The 20,282-nt window shown below is 50.5% G+C and overlaps 1 protein-coding gene and 1 long non-coding RNA gene across 27 annotated transcripts in view; one reads left to right on the top strand and one right to left on the bottom strand.

The window, feature by feature from the left end:
- The window catches only part of MAPRE3 (microtubule associated protein RP/EB family member 3), a 57,605-nt gene extending 41,083 nt beyond the window's left edge, over positions 1-16,522 (top strand). For 3 of the 26 annotated variants that reach the window (XM_078349695.1, XM_078349680.1, XM_078349693.1), the window contains exons 2-7: positions 11,618-11,745; positions 12,707-12,852; positions 13,463-13,664; positions 14,955-15,109; positions 15,251-15,403; positions 15,608-16,522. In XM_078349695.1, the coding sequence (XP_078205821.1) occupies positions 11,625-11,745; positions 12,707-12,852; positions 13,463-13,664; positions 14,955-15,109; positions 15,251-15,403; positions 15,608-15,676 (846 nt within the window). In that variant the 5' untranslated portion in view covers positions 11,618-11,624 and the 3' untranslated portion in view covers positions 15,677-16,522. Of the gene's footprint in view, positions 1-5,163; positions 5,396-5,763; positions 5,891-6,870; positions 7,599-9,165; positions 9,257-11,107; positions 11,234-11,617; positions 11,746-12,706; positions 12,853-13,462; positions 13,665-14,954; positions 15,110-15,250; positions 15,404-15,607 lie in introns of those variants that run through there. The other 23 variants (XM_078349677.1, XM_078349676.1, XM_078349674.1 and 20 more) reach the window with 23 other exon arrangements.
- Positions 13,496-16,297, bottom strand: LOC118147473 (uncharacterized). Its single transcript, XR_004733912.3, has 2 exons — positions 14,935-16,297; positions 13,496-14,171 (listed from the first exon to the last, which is right to left on the bottom strand). It is a non-coding gene; the product is annotated as an uncharacterized LOC118147473 (long non-coding RNA).
- Positions 16,523-20,282: the final 3,760 nt, after the last annotated feature.

Here is a 20,282-nt window from a genome sequence, read left to right as displayed (position 1 = left end):
GTATGCATCACTACGCCCAGCTAATTTTTGTATTTTTAGTAGAGACAGAGTTTCACCATGTCGGCCGGGATGGTCTCGATCTCTTGATCTCATGATCCGCCCACCTTGGCCTCCCAAAGTGCTGGGATTACAGGCATGAGCCACTGTGCCCGGCCCCCATCTGCCTTTTTAACAGCCTCTCCTTCTGCCCCAACATTACTCTTAGATGAACTACTTGCAGTCCTTTCCCTCCTCCCCATGCATTCCCCTTTCCTCTTGACTCTTATCTGCCTGTTGAGTTTCTCCTTCAAGACCCAGTTCAAACTATGCTTCCTTTACAAAGCTTTCCCTGACCCAGGAAGCAGATTGCTCCAACAGCTCCTGTATCTGGAGCTGGAGAGTAATGTGTTGCCCTTTGGTTATTTCATTCACTTGTCTAGCTCTCACCTAAGTTCAGGAATTTCTCGAGGGCCCAGAGTGGGTTTATTTCTTCCTATGGGTCCTGTGCTGGCACAGGGGCTGGCACACACTCCATAAATGGTGATGGGTGAGTGACTGAATCTGAGGCTCTGCAGTATCCTTAGAAAGCAGTTTTGTCTATTCTTCCCGTCTTAAGGCAGTAATTTCCCACAAAGCCAAACATTAAAAAGTGCTCTGATTAAACACAGTTAAACAAAGTTAATTAATATGTACAACTTTTTTTCTAAATATTCAACTTAGTTAAGACTTTATTATATAAACATATTTCCTATCTTGCTTTTCATTTGTGACACAGTGTTGTAAGTAGCTGGAGGAAGATGGTGAGTTGCACTCATGGGTCTTCTTGAACAAATAACATCTATAACTTGAGGGTAGGATATGGAATCTGAAGGGGGATGGGTGGGATGTTGAGACAGGGATTACAAGCCTACTTTTAATCTATATTTCATTTCAAATTCTAACCGAAAGAACCAAGATGCTCTCCACTCTGCAGGCAGTCACTCACTATCTACCTGAAGTGCTATGGCAGACACACATGGCTGATGACAAATGCCTAATATCCCTCTCCATCTTCCTCCTGGGCAAGTGGTTGAGGATTCCACAATCATCTGCAGGTCTAGCTTCTGTCTCCACAATTCAAAAAAATGACTCAGAGTTTAATCATTTCTTATTGCACAATCTAATGACCATATCCCCACCTCAGGTCTGATGGCCTCATTAAACAGGGCAGGTGACCTCCTCTTTGAAACTGGGCCCTCCCTTGGCTCCTGAGACATCACCTTCCTCCCCACCTCCTCTATTTTCATTGTGTCCCTAACATTCCTCCAGGATTGAGCCATTGGTCTTATGCTCTTTTTAAAAATGAAAAGTAATAATAAACATGCTTCCCATGTCCAGAATTTCCCTTTTTCTCTTGGCTGCTTTCTGCCATCCAGTCATCTTCAAAGGCCCAATTAGGTGCCACCTTCCTTGAGAAACCCTCTAACTGCTGAGCCCCCTCTCATCTTTTTCATGTGCCTGGAGCACTTAAAAGCCAAATGTGCTTTCACTATTTAACACTTCATATATTCTGCTTGGTGGCATCCCTTGTTATTTTATGAATTACTTTTACCTCTTCAACCAAAAAAAGGCTCCTTAATAAAGACAAGACCGATGCCTTGAAATGATCCCATGTCTCATGATGCCTCACTGGGTGTTTAGCACATTTTGTCAGTGGTCAGTAAGCACTTGCTGGTTGAGAGAGACTAAGGCAATGCTAGGCCAGGCCTGGTGGCTCAGGCTTATAATCCTAGCACTTTGTGAGGCTGAGGCAGGTGGATCACTTGAGGTCAGGAGTTTGAGACCAGCCTGACCAACATGGTGAAACCCCATCTCTATTAAGAATACAAAAATTAGTTGGGTGTGGTGGTGCACACATGTAAGCCCAGCTACTCGGGAGGCTGAGGTGAGGCAGGAGGATTGCTTTAACCAGGGAGGTGGAGGTTGCAGTGAACTGAGATTGCGCCACTACACTCCAGCCTGGGCAACAGAGAGAGACTCTGTCTCAAAAAAAAAAAAAAAAAAAAAAAGAGAGAGAGAGGTTAAGGCAATGCTGCAATGTCTTGAAAAAATAAATATAAAGAAGAAAACCAGACCGGGCACGGTGGCTCACACCTGTTGTAATCCCAGCACTTTGGGAGGCCGAGGCAAACAGATCACAAGGTCAAGAGTTTGAGACCAGCCTGGCCAACATGGTGAAACCCCATCTCTACGAAGAATACAAAATTTAGCCAAGCATGCTGGTGGGAACCTGTAATCCAGATACTTGGGAGGCTGAGGCAGGAGAATTGCTTGAACCTGGGAGGCAGAGGTTGCAGTAAGCCAACATTGTACCACTGCACTCCAGCCTAGGCAACAGAGCAAGACTCTATCTCAAAAGAAAAAAAAAAAGAAAAAGCCTCTGAAATTCCCTTTCCCTCCTCCTAATTCTCAGGGGGCAAAATCTAAGCAAGTTATCCTGCTCTAAAGCTGTGTAAAATCAAGTTGTCCTTCCTGCCCCAGTGTGGTGGTGTGGAAAGAGCATGGGATTTGGGTTCAGTTGGCTAGGTTCAGCTCTGATCTTGCCAGTGGTTGATCTTCAACTTGGAAAAGTCACTGGAATCCTCAGCCATTGTTTCCTCATATACAAAATTGAGGCAATAACTAAGGCTTTCTGGAGCTGGATGCTGTAATCTTCAAGAGTGACATTTCTGGTGGGAATTTCAGGCACCATGGTAGGCCAGGAGAGAAGCTCTCCAGTGCATATCCCCTCTCCGGTGGGGGCTGACTGTCTCTATGTGGGGTTAGCTCTGCAGGACAGGCAGGTAGGATAGAGTCTGAGGGCATGGGGAATGGCAGTCTCCTGGAGAGAGCACAGAGAGTTCAAACTGAATCTTAGTTTGTCCTGGACATCTTCAGGGCAACCTCTGGTGGAAAGGTTAAAGTATAAACGACTGTTCCCTGTCAAAAGGGCACAGAAGTAAAACTGGGAGGATTTTGAGAGGGAACTGGATGCAGGGTGGAAGGTAGGGTGAGAGCAGAGAAGAAGGGCCTGAGCCTGGGGGAAGGGGAAAGTAAGCTAAACAATTCACACGATGAAGACATTTCACAGAAGGGTGAGAACACATCACTTGGCCCTGGACAACAACTACAAGCCAGATGGTCCAAAGAGACGTTGTTCCAAAGGAACATAAAGTGACATGGCTTGTATGTCTCCCCAGAGACATGGGTGTGCTTTTGGAGCTTGAAGGACCATTAAGAAAACATCAGATCCACCAGGGCTGCTGCAAACATGACAGTTCCCTTCCCAACACATCATGGCAGCTGCTGTAGCTCCCTGCCCTCTCTATCCTGAGGCTAGCTGCAGATGGACCAGCAGCCCACCCCCAGAGCACACCAGGCAGAGAGGTACTCCCAGTAGTTACCAGGTTCCACTCTCGGAACCATCCTAACACCATGGGCAGTCCAGCAGCACCATATTATATGCATCAGAGGAAGATGGTTTAAAAATCCCTTGCCATGGTTTCTAAGGCTTCTTGCTGCATCTGTTTGCATGTAGCCAGGAGTGCAGCTAGCATTCTCCTCTCTCTCCTTCTCCATGTAGCCAACAGCACCTCCTCAGGGTCAACAAACGAGAAACGAGACCAGGCCAGGCACAGTGGTTCATGCCTGTAATCCCAGCACTTTGGGAGGCCAAGGAGGAGTTCAAGACCAGCCTGACCGACACGGTGATGAAACCCCAACTTTACTAAAAATACAAAAATTACCTGGGCATCATGGCGGGTGCCTGTAATCCCAGCTACCCAGGAGACTGAGGCAGGAGAATCGCTTGAGCCTGGGAGGCGGAGGTTGCAGTGAGTCAAGATCATGCTACTGCACTCCAGCCTGGGTGACAGAGGGAGACTCTGTCTCAAAAAAGAAAAAAGAAATGAGACTGGAAAACCATCCTTTCTGAGCCCACCTGCCATCTGAACCCCCCAAACCCTAGTTTAACCTCTCCCATTCATTCATTCAATATATAGGTACTGAGCAGCTATTGTGCACTGAGCCCTGAGCCAGTACTAATTGAGGAAAGAAATGAGCAAAGTAGCTCCAAAAGCACAGCTCTGTCTTTCTGCCTGAGGCAGCGGAGAATGGATAATCAAGCCTGTCCCTCCTCTCTCCCTGCCTAGGACCCTGACAAGAGGGATTGTGGGAGTTTGGTCAGGGTGCAGGAAAGAAGACAATGAGTCATATATATGTCAATGTCAGTGATCTTGCCCGTCAGTAAAGGTTGCTCAGCCCCAAAGGCAGGATGATGGTGAACCTTTGGCTCCCACCAGCAGTTTTCTCATTATCCTTCCAACAGCCCCTTGCTCAATTGTACCATCATTCTGAGGCTTCACACATGAAAACTGAGGCTCGGAAACCTTCGCCTGCTTGCTAGTGTCTCACAGGCAGCGAATGGCAAAGCCTGCAACCAAGCCACACTGTGTGCCCTCTGCTGGGAGCCTTGGATTGATTGGTGACTCCATAGACATTTGTTGACCTAAACAGTAGGTGTTTGAGGAACTGAAAGATCTCCAACAAAAAACTTTAGAAAGAAAGGATTGCCTTTCTCTCTGCCCACCTAGATGAACCCTACTAAAATGGATTGGTTTTAGCAATGAGAAGTTGTTTACTACACTCCAGGGTTTCCATTAACCCTCGGAGTTATAGTCAGATAGAGTAACCTAGCCAGAACTGCCCCTAAGGACTCCTCCTGGCCAGCAGCTGCAGGGTGTGGCACCATTATCCCATCCAGCCTGGGGAAAGCCTTGGTAAGAGTTCAGATCATTACTCAGCAGGACATGTCTGGGACCCAGTGGCTGGAACTTCAGCAGGGCTCAGGATCTTAGAGTTATGACCTAAAAGTGTTGTGAGAACAGAATCCTGGAGAAGCTTCAGTCCCTACCTGAACCCACAGCCGTCTGGATCCCTGACCTGGATCTATTGAGAGGGGGTGCATGCTGGGCTCCTGGCCAACCTTGCAACTACTCCACTTGCCCCATCTCTGCATTGACTAATCCAGTTTTGAGAGGCTGAGCCTCTGGATGAGTCAGGTCTTTGCTCAGCCATAAAAAGAAGGTGATTGGCTGGGTCTGCCAGAGCTTTGTGACCCGCTGACTGGCTCCCCAGCCCCTCAGAACCCCTCAGCCCCACCTGCACATACTGCCTCCATGCAAGCCCAGAATAACCTGGGTGTGTGACTCACGGGGGTAGGGGTAACAATTTTGTAGATTTTCCAAACAGGTGACTTCAGCCCCTTGGGCCTGGGCAGGAAGAGGTAGCCCAGTGACAATGGGCATAGCCCCACTTCAGGAACAGGAAACGTGTTGGCTGGCTCTGCAGAGTTCTCTCTCCTCTGATCCCACAGCATCTGTTCCAGTTGTCTTGGCCGGTAGGATGGCATCTACAAAGCAGGATGTATGGGAAATCTGGAGCTTAGGAGGGATTGTGGTCAGAGCCCTGCTTTGGGAAACCCAGGTGGCTGTCTGTAGGCAAAGTGGCAGAGAAAAGTTCTGTAGTCTGTCTCCCTTCTGGGTTGGCCATTCCATGGTCGCAGAGACCAGAGGCTGGCTGTGTGTCAGGCATGTACTTCTCTAACAAATGCCCTTAGATTTTCACTGTCTGTCCCCGCGATGCTGACAGTACTTGCCAAATACGTATTGAATGTCAGGCTCTGTGCTTACCTTGGTGTACCCATGGCTCACTTAATCCTCATAACTGTTCTATGAGGTGGGAACTGTCACTGTTCCCATTTTATAGATGAGGAAACTGAGACCTAAAGTCAAGTCAGACAGCTTGGACACGGTACACATCTAGGATTTGAACCCCCGTGATGTGCCTGGAGATCCAGTGTTCTTAAGCACTACCGTTTTGGAGCTTGCTGGAGGTATGCTGGCCACCTCCTGTAGGACTGGTAGACCTGATGTGTCTTTCTTACCCACATTGGGCAGAGGGTGAAGGTCTGGCAACTGCAGGAAGTTCTTCCAGGGACCAGCCAGAACAGGGCTAAACTTGGGGTAAAAGGAGCTCTAGATAATTAGAGAAGACTGAGTGCCCCTAAATGACCTTCAAGACATATTTGTGGAAGATAGATGTAAAATCAAAAAGCCAAAATTAGTTTAGGCTGGTGATAAGGTCATTAAGTAATAGAATGTGAAATTTCAGTTGTACAGACTTATTAGCCGTCTTTATGAATTAAGAATATAAGTGCCTAGATCTAAGTCCAGTCCTAATTACCTGAGAAGGAAGCAGATGGTCTCTAGAAACCCCTCTGACCACAGGTTACTGGGATTTGGTCTTGATGATCATTTTTAAAGCCTTAGTCTGCAGAATGACCAGCAGCTTCCCCTCCAGCAGTGAGAGCTGTAATTGCCTTTCCCTGTTGCCTGTTAATGCACCTTGAACCTTATAGTCCTAGTATAAGAAGTGACTCAGCAAAATCACCAGATTAAACCTCCTCAACTATTCTTTTCCTTGACTCCATTCCTGATAGCAGGAGTCAAGGCCCTACAGAACAGGCTTTTCCCAAGGCCACGTTGTCAGTCTGATCCTCGAATGGGGATCTGCCTGGATGATGACATGCCACAATCCAGGCAGGGTCTGTTTCTCCTGACAGTCACATGTGCCAAAGATCATGGCAGAAAAATGTGGATGAGGTTGGAAGGCACTGCTCCTGCATCTCTTGGGACAGACAGAGGCTGCCCCCTCCTAGTGGTTACCTACCATTCTCTCCCAGGAGGTGAAGGAGCTCTTGGGAACGAGTGTGTTATAAGAGTTTCCTCAGGCTACGATTTGCTATAATTGGAGGCAGCTGGTCCACTTAGAGCCCGATGCGTGGGCAAATACTTTATATACCTCTGCTTCCAGCAGCTGGTCTGGTGTGAGTCCAGGCCGAAGTCAACCCCCAACGCAAAAGGCAGTCAGAAGTTGGACCTGTTTGGTGAGTTCAAACTGTGGTTTTGGGAGATAGGGAGGCTGGCTCAGTTTAGTCCAGGATCTTAGAACAGCCCCAATGCTCGAACAGCCCCAATGCTCGAACAGCCCCAATGCTCCTTGCCCCACAGATAGCCCAGCTCTTAGAGGCTCCCAATTTGAGCTCTAAATTGAGCTCTGGAAAGGAGCGCTGGGGGATGGGGGATACATTTAAAGGAGTTTTTGCTCAGGACCTGGGTGCCACCTGCTGGCCATGTTTAGTTCCATTTACAGAGTCAAAGCCAGGAGAGGAAAATTAAAAGGGCATCCTGCCCTCCCCAGTGTAATGAGGCATAAGGAAACCAGGAGGCTGTTTCCTCATGCTGCTCTAGCAAATGCAGCAGAGGAATCCTGTAGAGACCCCTTGGTGCCCTGGATGAGTCCTCCTGAGTCGAATGGACCCTCCCCCCCCAGGGCAGAGAGTAGCACCAGTTGAGAGGACCTGAGTTGAGTCCTGAGTGGGGACTGAGGCTTCTGTTCCTGCTACTAGCTACCCCCTTCCCCAGAAGCCCCATAGTGGGTAACAGCATGATTCATTGCTGGGCCCTGCAAGGAGCCATTTTTTCCAACTTCCTTCTCACAGGCGCTGCTGCCACTCGTGGGACCCCAGAATTAGACCAAAGGTATAGAACATGCCCTTCCATCATCAGGCATTGACCACCCTGGGAATTTCTGGCCATGCTGAGAAGACCTGGGCATTTTTCAAGTAGCTATGTGGTCTTAGTGACTCTTGGGAGCCCTAAAAGCAAGGCCTTTAGTTGTGTTTTAAACTCCAGGGAAACTGGATATTTTCCCTGCATACCAAGGACTGGCTAGCATTTTCCCCCCAAGAGAAGTGGCAGAATGTCCCAACGTTGCAGCCTTTGCTATTGCAACAGAAGCCGGTAAATCCCAGCTAAGTATGCATATCAAATGAAGGCTGCAATTCCACTCCACCAATATGGTTAGGCAGTTATTATTCACCGAGAACTGGTGTGGAAGCTGAACGTGAATGGAACACAGCTTGCCCATTGAAGAGCTTACAGTCAGGTGGAAGGGGCAGCCACACACATGATTTATTTTTTTTGGAGACAGAGTCTGGCTCTGTCGCCCAGGTTGGAATGCAGTGGCACAATCTTGGCCCACTGCAACCTCTACCTCCCAGGTTCAAGCAATTCTCCTCCCTCAGCCTCCCTAGTAGCCAGGATTACATGCCTGGCTAATTTTTGTATTTTTAGTAGAGATGGGATTTCACCATGTTGGCCTGGTTGGTCCTGAACTCCTGGTCTCAAGTAATTGGCCCACCTCGGCTTCCCAAAACGCTGGGATTACAGGCATGAGAAACCACATCTAGCCTCACACATGATTTTAAGAGACTGTGCAGGATGCCATGAAGAGCTGTGCCCAGCGTGCTGTAGGATAGTGGGCACATGCCTCCTGCAGAGCGGGGGTCAGAGAAAGTCTCCTGGAGCTAAAGCAGAGTCCTGAGACTGAGTGCCAGTGGGGTGTTGGGGTGGGGGTGGGGGGGTGGAACCCAGGCTGGAAGGTGATGAAACACGATTCAGAAAGAGGAGAGGACATGAGGTATCACTCAATAGTTCAACAACGTTACTGAACGTCTTGCCTATGACAGACCTGGATACCCCACTCTTGGCTTCAAAGCACTTCCAATGTGGGATGAAGGCATTTGAATAAGTCCAGTGGTGAGCGCAAGGGCCAAGATGCAGGGCAGTGGGCACAGAGCCGCTGTGTAGGAGGAGACTCAAGTGCAGTCAACATTACTCTCAGAAATCTCTGAATCTGCCAGGTCCTGAGTCTTTAGAAGCTCCCAAGACAATAACTCATTTCTGTTTCTCTTGGCTTTTTGACCCCACCTGGCCTCCCTTTGCCTGGGCAAGGAAGAACAAGGTTTATTTTTCAAAGGAAGAAGAACTAGGAATAAAGAAGAGGGTTTTCTCTCATGACTTTTCTTCGAAGCATTCCTTTAAGTTAAATATGCTCCATCCTATGTGCTTGGGGTCAGGGGTAGGAACATGAGGGTACACAGCTCTGCAGATGCCTTGCTGAGTCTCCCTCTGTAAAGTAGTGCTGCTCAAATGGGGCGGTGCCTGCAGATCCTCCGGGCATCTTGGTCAGAGGCAGTTTCGCATTCAGTAGGTCTCAGGGAAGGCGAGAGAATTGCAATTTCTAACCAGCTGATCCCCCATATAGCCCCAGTGCTGCAGGTCCAGGGGCCACAATTGAGAACCATGGAGCAGAGGATGAATAAACTTTGTGGGAGGGACAGCATTCCAGACAGAGGGTGAGTAGGAAGCTGCCCATGGCTCCTAACTGGGGGAGCAAAGTGGGAGATAAGGCTGCAGAGTGGGGTCCCATTATGATTTGATAAGTGGTCAGGAGGAGTCACGTGTTAACAGCAGATGCCTGCAACAAACAGGGAACTATTCTTCCTGTAAGAATATAAGGTACATAAGATGTATTCTTATTTCACAGAGACACTTTACATATTAAACCTGGAGAAATATTCTTCACTCACTCCAGAAACACATGTTCTCACAATTCGGAAAACACAGTTCTTTTGATCTATCTTGTTTCTCCATTTCTGATAAAGTCCTGGTTACAAGAAATATGTCCTCCTTTTCTTAACAACGCAAGTCAGTGATCAGCAGCAGCTGACCCCTGGCCTCTGTGGGGTGGGAAGGAGGCTCACTGCTGGCTCCACTCCAACTGCTGGTTTCAGTGTGGGAGCACAGGCTGAGTGGCCAAAAGAAGCCAGAAATCCCAAGTTATTAAACATCTCAACTTTAATATATTGGGCACTAATTCAAAAATGTTTCTAACACTACAAGTGCTTAACAGTTTAAGTCTGCAAGGCAAATTCAGCCGATGGGTGTGTCTTTCATGACTGCTGGCTGAAAGGACTTGAAGCTGGGAGGGGGGTGGTCAGACCTGCTTTTAGGTAGATTCTGACAACACAGTGTCAAGGACAGATTAGGAGGAAGGAGAGACTGGAGGCTGGAAGGCGTTTTAGGAGGCTCCTGCTAGCCTGTGCTAGAGAGAAAATACAGCCAGCCCTCCATATCCATGGGTTCCAGATCTGTGGATTCAATCAAATATCGATAAAAAATATTCAGGAAAGAAAAATGGATTGTTGCATCTGTACTGAACACCTACAGACTCTTTTTTCATGTCATGATTCCCTAAACAATACAGTGTAACAACTATTTACATCACAGTGACGTGTTAGTAGGTATCAGGCTTATGAGTAGTCTAGAGGTGATTTAAATCATACAGGAGGATATCTGTAAATACTACATCATTTTACATAAGGGACTTGACTATGCATTGATTTGGGTATAGGGGGATGTTCTGGAACAAATTCCCTCATGAATACCAAGGGACAGTGGTATGCCTAAATCCTGAGGGTAAGCAGAACAGGGTGGGTTGAGGAGGTGAGGTTCCAGGACTTGAGGAGTGACTTGGTAGGAGCATGAGGGAGAGGAGGCTGTCTAGGATGACCCCACAGGCTTCTAAGGTGGTAACTGATAGCTGGTGGTGACATTCACTGAGATAATGAACATAGGAGCCAGAAACATGTTCTAAGGGAAGGTGTGGACAAGGAGAATTTAGGTACCTCTGCATCAGCCACAGGAATATGGAGTCTGAATTCAGAGCAGAGGCAAAGGTTAGCTGGCTTTCTAAAACACAAATCTGGTCAGGTTACTGTCTGCTTAAAGTCCTCTAATGGCTTCCAAATAGAAAGTCCAGATTCCTCCTCCTAAGGCCTTGGCAACCTGTCCCTGCCAACCTCATTGTGCCACGCCCCAACAGAAAAATCTGCTCCCTGGGCCTGCTCCACAACTCAGAGTGCCTGGAATAAGCTCTGCCTTTGTTCTTGCTAGTCCCTGTGCCCGAATGCCTTCCACCCATCCCTTTTTATGTCTGGAAAATTCCTATTCCTTTCAGGCTCCAACATCTCTGCTCTAAACCCTTCGCTGACCCTGCCCAGCAGATGCACTCACGCCCTTCTTTGTGCTGTTCCTGAACATTTATGTGCCTGTTTCACTGCCCCATCACTCCCTACTGAGGGGATCTGCCTGTCTGTAAATGCCTCAAGGCAGAGGCCATATCTTTTTTTTTTTTTTTTTTTGAGACAGTCTTGCTCTGTCACCAGGCTGCAGGCTGGAGTGCAGTGGCACAATCTTGGCTCACTGCAACCTCTACCTCCTCGGTTCCAGCAATTCTCCTGCCTCAGCCTCCCAAGTATCTGGGACTACAGGTGAGCACCACTACACCCAGCTAATTTTTATATTTTTAGTAGAGACGAGGTTTCACCATGATGGCCAGGATAGTCTTGATCTCCTGACCTCATGATCTGCCCACTTCAGCCTCCCAAAGTGCTGGGATTACAGGCATGAGCTACCGCCGCCAGCCAGCAGAGGCCATATCTTAATTAACTTTGAATTGCTGGCTCCTGGCACATGTCTAGCATTATAGTAGATGCTCATTAAATGTCTAAAGACCCCTCCTCTGGGGGTAAAATGCAAGGCCAATCTGGAGGGAATATTTCTTACTTCCCAGTATCATACACCCCTTCTCTCCTGATAGCTAAGGAGCTGCATGAGGCCCCAGTGCTCACCTCACCTTTCTCCTTACTTTTCAGCTGGGGTATGGCCGTCAATGTGTACTCCACATCTGTGACCAGTGAAAATCTGAGTCGCCATGATATGCTTGCGTGGGTCAACGACTCCTTGCACCTCAACTACACCAAGATAGAACAGCTCTGTTCAGGTAGGAGGCTGGGAATACGGGAAGTGGCCCTGCTGGAAGGAAAGAAAGGCCAGAAGGCAGAGCAGCCACAGCAGGGAATATACAGTCATGCGTGGCTGAATGATGGGGATGTGCCCAGAGGAATGCATCCTCAGGCGATGTGTGAACATCACAGAGTGTATTTACACAAACCTGGATGGTGTAGCCTGTACACATCTCAGCTGTGTGGTATACCTACTGCTCCTAGGCTAAAAACCTGGACAGCATGTTTCTGTACTAAATACCGCAAACAGTTTTAACACATGCTAAGTATTTGCACATCTAAACATATCTAAACACAGAAAAGGTACAATAAAAATATGGCATTATAATCCTATGGGACCACCATCATATATGTGATCCATCATTGACCACACCGTTGTTAGGCAGCCCATGACTGTAGCTTGTGATTAGACTAAGGCAGAGAGCTGGAGGCCCTGAACTAGCCAGACTGGCTGGAGCTGAAGTCAGGAAATGAGAGCAAGGAAAGAGAAGAGCAGGAGAGGCAGCGAGAAGGACTGCAGGGAGAGGAGGAGCGGGGAGCTGAGCACCAGGACGGCAAGAGAGCCAGAGGTCTGACCTCGCCTCTCTGGGTCCAACTCTCAGCTCTTCTTCTGGTGGTGCAACCCTGGGCAAGTCACTATATACTGCCCTAGGCCTCAGTTTTCCCATCCATAAGATGGAGATAATATCACCAACTAACTAGAGTTGCCGTTGGGATTGCCCTATCTACATGCAGTGTTTGGTGTAGTGCTGGTTCGTAATAAATAGTCACTGCTGCTATTCTTGGAAAGCTGGGGGGATTCTGGCCATGTCTATCCTGAAAGCAGGAATGGCCCCAGCCCCAGAACAAGGAAAGAGAAGAGGAGACAGGGATTGGGGAAGTGAGAGAGAGCAGCCCCAGGAGATCAGTGAGCCCCTCAGCCAGCGCCCTTCTCCACAGGGGCAGCCTACTGCCAGTTCATGGACATGCTCTTCCCCGGCTGCGTGCACTTGAGGAAAGTGAAGTTCCAGGCCAAGCTAGAGCATGAATACATCCACAACTTCAAGGTGCTGCAAGCAGCTTTCAAGAAGATGGGTGTCGACAAAGTAGGTGCCTGCACTCTGGGGGGCCCTGAGGAGCCATGTGACCCTGGGGAAGAAGATGGCCCACCAGCCTGGGCAACAGGGAGTGCTGGGGTCATTCCAGTGCTTGAACCTCCCAACTCTCCAGAGGGAATTTTCCCCCTGCTCAAGGCACAATGGAAAAGCCCACAACACTTGCCATTCCATCATGACAGCATTCCTTTCCCTTCCTCCTCTCTGGACCCTGCCCATTCCCAACACTGAGCTCTGTGTGCAGCTCCTGTGAAGTTCCACTTCTTTGTCTCTCTGTAGGGCCCAAGAAAGTGTCTTTGCTCACTCTCCTGCTTCAGTGGCTGCAGACCCCCAGCCCACATGCAGGCAGTAGAGCCAAGGGACACCTCCCATCACAGTTCTTCCACACAGTGCCTGTAGAGGAGGGATGTCTCTGGATCCGAGACTGGGGCCTGCCAAGCCTACCTGTCTGCTCTGGTGCCGTGGGAGGGGGGAAGGTGGAGAAGATGGAGGACGCTGCAGCCCAGGGGCTGGCTTTTCTGACAGCAGTGGCCCTCGGCAGAGGAAGGCAGCCCTACAGCAGCAGGTGGCTAAAGTACTCTGCTTATGTGGTCTATTTCAGATCATTCCTGTAGAGAAATTAGTGAAAGGAAAATTCCAAGATAATTTTGAGTTTATTCAGTGGTTTAAGAAATTCTTTGACGCAAACTATGATGGAAAGGATTACAACCCTCTGCTGGCGCGGCAGGGCCAGGACGTAGCGCCACCTCCTAACCCAGGTGATCAGATCTTCAACAAATCCAAGAAACTCATTGGCACAGCAGGTAACGTGCCCGAGCCGGGGGAGGGAGAGTGGGGGGCCGGGCCGGCAGGCCTCTACAGCCAGGAGTGCCCCCTGGGCCACGGCCCGGCCCTGCCAGCCTGGAGGAGACTGTTATCACGGAGTTCAGATGACGCCGCCTGCTGGCCACTTAGACCAGGGGAAGTGAAAGTAGTGGGTGAGAGAGCTCCAAAAATTGCTCTAAAAGAGCCACCAGCACCAGCCATGGTGGCAGCTGGCGGTAGGAGGCTGAAGGCACCTTGTTTTGTAGCATGAGCTAACTTGTTTGCCTCAGGATGATGGGGCAGCAAGGTGGCTTGGTTTCTCCATCCAGGTGCTTCCAGGCCAAGAGCCTGGTGCCAGCACCACAGCCCCTTCTTGCCCCCTGCCCACTGGCCAGCCAGGGGCAGGAGTTGCCAAGTTGATCGATCACACCTTCCCCCATTCAAAAGGCCCAACAGTCCTAAGTCCTCAAAAGATGAGTCTCTAGAAACAAGGCTTTATCTGAGTCCTGGAGGGGAAGGGAGAGAAGCAGGAGGGCCTTTGAGAAACAGCAGCATTGGGAGGGGAAGGGAGAGGAGCAGCCCCAGCCCGCGTCGGACCCCGTCATAGCAGAGCCGCCTCCTCCGTCTGCGCTGCTGTTCCGCCTGGGCCTGCCCCACTTGCCCGCCTGCTTGCTTTGCACTAGAAGCAGCCCGCTGTCTAGCTGTCTAGGGAGGTGCAGTCGCTAGTGAGCAAGTGGCCACGGCATGCTGGCTGTGCTGGGGAGGAACTGGGGTCCCTAATTTTTCCACCACTGTGCAGATACCCGTCCCACCCAGCAGAGGGCAACAGAGCCCATCCTGACATGGGGCCCCAGGAGGGGCAGCCACCCAGGGATGATGGCTTTGGGCTGGGGCTTCTGTTAGGCAAGACCCTTGGCCAGCTGCCCTTCCTCTAGCTGTCAGTACCAGAGGGCCCTGAACCCTTCCAGCTCCACTTCCCCAAATTCGCTGTCCCAGTTTATCTCCTCTCCCCCTCAGGCCAACTCTCTTCTCACCCCAACACCTCACACCTCCTTTTAGTTCCCTATAGTTTCTGTTCTCCTGGCCTTGCCAAAGGGCTGCCCAGCTGCTGGAGTACCCATGTGGCCAAGGCTCGGGGCCTAGCTCTAGATGCCCATCCAAGGGTGGGGGCAGGGGGTTGAGAGTGCCTGCCTGTCGCATGGGCCTGCCCCGCAGTCCTCACACCAGGCTATTTCCTGCCATGTGTGCTATGGGCTCACGTGGCCTCACCTGACTCTTTCTCTGGGCAGTTCCACAGAGGACATCCCCCACAGGCCCAAAAAACATGCAGACCTCCGGCCGGCTGAGCAACGTGGCCCCACCCTGCATCCTCCGGAAGAATCCTCCATCAGCCCGAAATGGCGGCCATGAGACTGATGCCCAAATTCTTGAACTCAACCAGCAGGTGAGTGGGATGGGTAAGGGTAGCTAAGAGAGCCCTGTCACCAAAGCCAGGCCCTTGGGGTGTCTGAGGGACAGGAGGAGGGCAGGCAGGGGAGCCTGAGGCGGGGACCTCTGGCTTGAACATTGCCTTGTCCCCAAGCAGCTGGTGGACTTGAAGCTGACAGTGGATGGGCTGGAGAAGGAGCGTGACTTCTACTTCAGCAAACTTCGTGACATCGAGCTCATCTGCCAGGAGCATGAAAGTGAAAACAGCCCTGTCATCTCAGGCATCATCAGCATCCTCTATGCCACGGAGGTGAGCACTCCCAGGCCCATCGGGCCCTCCCCAGTCTGGCCTAGCCCTAAGACCAGAAGCGTGATAGGACCAGAAAGGACCATGGAGAACATTTCCTAATGAGAGAGAGGTAAAGTCACTAGCTCAGGGCTCCCGGACTCTTGACCCCTTGCTCCTCAGCTACCTATAGAGGCCCACCACTTTCCCCTCCCTCTCACCCCCCAGGAAGGATTCGCACCCCCTGAGGACGATGAGATTGAAGAGCATCAACAAGAAGACCAGGACGAGTACTGAGGGTGGCCGCAGCCCTGGCTGACTGCACGGCTTCCCTGTGCCTCCCTCCCGCTCCACCCCCACATTACAGTCCTTTCCTAACACAGTCGGCCGGGTGCTTTGTGTCAGTGCCGCAGCATTGGGAGCCAGGCGAGCAGGGCTTGGGGACATGGGGCCGGGAAGCAGGCAGAAGCCCGTCCTGGGTGGCACTGGCCCGGTTGGCGGGACCCCTGTCCACACCCACCTTATTTATTTCCATTGTCTCTCTGCTGTGTCTCCCAACACTTCCCAGGGTGCTGCTGCCACCCGCCCCAGCCAGCCACCTGCTCCCGACAGCCAGCAGCTGTGTATTTGACAAAGTCATTGGTATATTTTTACTTACTGGATTTTCCTTGCACTTTACCTGTTCTTTTCCAGGGCTGACAGCACGGGCTCCGGGGCAGTGTGCCTTGCTTGGCTTCCCTTCCCCAAGGCTGGGGGCTGGGGCAGGACTCACCCATTATAATTTATTTTGTCTTTTGGCTTCTCAGTAGTTGAAGGGAAGGCTGATGTCAGGAGAGGGAGAGGGGGCTGAGGAGGTAGTGCTGTAGGCCCAAGGGGTAAGGGAGAGGGAGGGGAGCATGTGAAGGATGGAAGTGACCTCCTGGCACCAGGCTGACCCACCCAAGGCCCCCTGCCCCAGCACCGAAGCCCAGCATTGCCCTGAGGCCCCCGGCTGCTGCCTCTCGCCACCTGGTTCACCACACAGACTCTGCCTGGATCCCACTGTCTGTCTGCTTCCCACCCGCCCTCCCCACCCCTTGCCCCTTGGGCACCAGCCTGCATATGTGTTCACTTTTATTTAAATAAACTTGTGTGGTAAAAGTCCATGCCATGTGTCCCTCAACTGAGCCACAGCCCAGGTCCAGGGCTTTCTACCTCCCATGTGCCCCTCTCTCCAGAGGTGATGGCTGTAGCACAGCCTCACAGTCAACCTCCCGCAGACCCGGAAAACACCACCAATGCCCAACACTGGTGATGGGGCTCTGAAAAGGCAGGCAGGGCCCCAACCCCCCGTCCCTGGGGAGGAACTAGGTCTGGGCCCTTGGCCCTGATGAGGGGCAGCCAGTGAAGCAGCCGTAGGGCAGCGTGGTGGCCTGGCCAGGAGGCGCTTAGTTTCAGTCTCCTTTGGGCCAGGGTAACTACATGTCGTCCCCCACCTGTTGTCAAAGCTCACACACCTTACCATAGTGATTCAGCTGGGGACAGGCACTCACGTGACAGAGAGCTGGGATGGCTAAAAAGAGCAAGGAGTTCTGAGTGCTGAAGCCCAGGACAGCAACATCCAAGCCGTTCCTTCTGTAGAGCTGGCTCCAGTGGGAACAGGGAGTCAGGAACCCTTCCATGCCATCTGCACAGCCCCACTCCTGGCATGTGCCTGACAAAGGGCCATATTAACCCATGTCCCCGAAGCCTAGGAGAGACCAAGAGTGTGGAAGTGAATGTGAGCATCTTGGGGCCATCTAGACCAGTGCCCTCCCCCACCCTGTTTACTGCTAAGGGGTCAGAGGCCCACATGCATGACTCACTTACTGTGGCAGAAACATGGACTAGAACCCACACCTCTTGACTTGAGGTTCAGGGTTCATCCCCACAGACCACAGAGGTGTGACCTCCAGGGTGTCCCTCCAGCCACAGCCTAGCGCGGCTTTCCTCACCACCCTGAGTATGGCCAACATGCAGCTGTGTCTCCTCTGCGGCCCCACCCCATGGCCTCTTCCAAGACCACCACCATTTCTCTCATGAAACCAGATTCAAGCCTGGAATAAGCAATTTGTATCTGTTTGTTCCTCGATCACCTCCACCTCCCCTGTTGACTCCCACTCCCACATACCTAGACACTTCTGGCCTTATTTTCTCTGTCTCTTTTCTCCTCCAACAAGTTCCTTGCCTGCTTTTACTTATCCTGATGACTTTTCATCCCCTTGCCTAGTTTTAAAAGGCTTTTCCCCATGATGACAGGTAGATACCAGGGAAGGTCAAGGCCATCGTTCTGCACTGCCCCATGTTCATCTTCAGGCTGAGACCTCACCCTGAAGGTAAAGTGAGTGTGGAAGGCAGAACAGTGCCTCCCCCATCCATGTTCACACAAGCTGTGAATATATGGGTTACATGGCAAAGGGGAATTAAGGCTGCAGATGGGCCGGGCATGGTAGTTCATGCCTGTAATCCCAGTACTTTGGGAGGCCAAGGCGGGAGGATCACTTGAGCCCAGAAATTCAAGACCTTTCTGAGCAACATAGGGAAATACCGTCTCTATAAAAAATAAAATTTGAAGGGCATTGTGGCACGTGTCTGTAGCCCAGCTACTCAGGAGGCTGAAGGAAGAGGATCATTTCATCCCAGTTGTTTTTAAGGCTGCAGTGAGCCATGATTGCTCCACTGCATTCCAGCCTGGGCAACAGAGTGAAACCCTGTCTCAAAAAAAAAAAGTTGCAAATGGAATTCAGGTAGCTAATCTGCTGATCTTAAATTAGGGGGAGTGTCCTGGATTACCCAGGTGGGTCCAGTGTCATCACAAATGTTTTTAAGAATGGAAGCAGGAGGCAGAAAGGGTCAGAGTGGGCAGGACGTGGTGGTTCATGTCTTCAATCCCAGCATTTTGGGAGGCCAAGGCAGGAGAATCACTTATCATCTCCTGTGCTCACAGGAGGTAGAGACCAGCCTGGACAACAGCGAGACCCCATCTCTACAAAAAAAGAACAGAAAAATTAGCCAGGTATGGTGGCACATGCCTGTAGACCCAACAACTTGGGAGGCTAAGATGGAAGGTTCACTTGAGCCCTGGAGGTCGAGGCTGCAGTGAGCTATAATCATGCCACTGCACTCCAGCCTGGGCAGCAGAGCAAGATCCTGTCTCAAATAAAATGAAAAGACTCTAAAGACAGAAGGGAGCCATGAGCCAGGGAATGCAGGTGGCCTCTAGAAGCTGGGCAAGGCAAGGAAATGGATCTCCCCCAGAGCCACCAGACAGGAGCCCACTCATGCCAACACCTCAATTCTAGCCCAGGGATACCTGTGTTAGGCTCCTGCCCTCCAGAACTAGAAGATAACGCATTTGTGTTGCTTTAAGCCACTAAGTGTGTAGCAATTTGTTTTAGCAGCAATAGAAACGTAGTCCAGTGGGTAAAACAGTGAGTGCTTCAGAGAGCTCACCCTTCTGCTTGCCCCCACACTAGCCACTCATGTCCTCCTTGACCCAACATCTTTTGGGTCTTCAAACCCCATGGGGGAGCCTACCCAAGCCCACCTCTATGGTTAGTGTCTAAGGCTGCTCTTTAACACCCAGAGCTTAAGGATGTAAAGCCACTCCCTTCTCCTCCACCTCTTCCTGGTACCTCATACTGTTTCTTTCGTCTGGATTGGTCTGCCACACAGCCTTCAAGTTCCTTACAAGCACGTGAGCCACATCTCCCAGCTCCACCTAGTGCAGGGCCTGACACAGAGAAGGTACTTAGGAAAGGCTGCTGGATAAGTAAATGAATGATTTCTATGTCCTACATGCCAAGTTGTAACAGATAACTTGCCAGACTACTCGAATGAAAGAGCCCCTCTCCCACCATTCTGTGTGTCTCTACCATGGGGCAGCCCCCTCATTTGCCTCAATGGAAAGCCAGTTCTGTTTCCCTTCCAAAAACAAGATCTCTTCTGTAATCATACATGTGACACAGGGAGGGGTTGAACAAAGAGAAGATGTCGTTGGTCTCCTGAGTTGATTAATGATCAGCTCAAATGATCTGAAAAATGAGTTCATTATCAGCTCATATATGGTCCTTGGCAAAAGCACTGCATCTCAGAGCTACCTGATGCAAAGTTCAGCCATTGTCAGGCCTAAAGGGGCTGGAGGACAGGTAGAAGGAGGCAGCAAGATATGCTCATCTCCCCCCCCCCTACTTTCCCCTACCTACACTTCACACAGCCCCATTTACCCTTCCAAAAGAGTGGATCATGCCACCTTCTCACTGGTCTCCCAGGGCCTGAAGGATAAAGTCCAGATTTGGCAGGCAAGTTCCTTGATATAGGGGCCCAGATCCCTTTCCAACCTCATATGAGGCTATTGTTGCATTGCTATAAGGAAACATCTAGACTGGGTAATTTATAAGAAAAGAAGTTTAATTGGCTCGCAGTTCTGCAGACTATGTAGGAAGCATAATGCTGGCATCTGCTTCTGGGGAAGCCTCAGAAAGCTTACAATCATGGAGGAAGGCAAAGGGGGAGCAGGCACATCACATGGTAACCGCAGAAGCAAGTGAGAGTGAGAGAGAGAGAGTGATAGAGGTGGTGGGGAGTGCCACACACATTTAAATGACCAGATCTCATGAGAACTGGGATCCACCATGAGGGATCCACCATCATGATCCAAACACTTCCCACCAGGCCCCACTGCCAGCATTGGGGTTTACAATTCAACATGAGATTTGGGCAGGGACAAACATCCAAACTATATCACACCTCATCACCTCCAAAGTCCCACCAAGCACTGTCCCATTGAACTGCTTTCAGTTTACCACCCTCTAGGTCTTTGTTTACATGAACAGATCCACACAACTGGTATGTTCTCTCCACCCACCCTAATCCTTGACCAATG

The sequence above is a fragment of the Callithrix jacchus genome, chromosome 14, assembly GCF_049354715.1.
Source record: "Callithrix jacchus isolate 240 chromosome 14, calJac240_pri, whole genome shotgun sequence".
NCBI lineage: Eukaryota > Metazoa > Chordata > Mammalia > Primates > Cebidae > Callithrix > Callithrix jacchus.
This window is presented reverse-complemented; position numbering and strand designations above follow the sequence as displayed.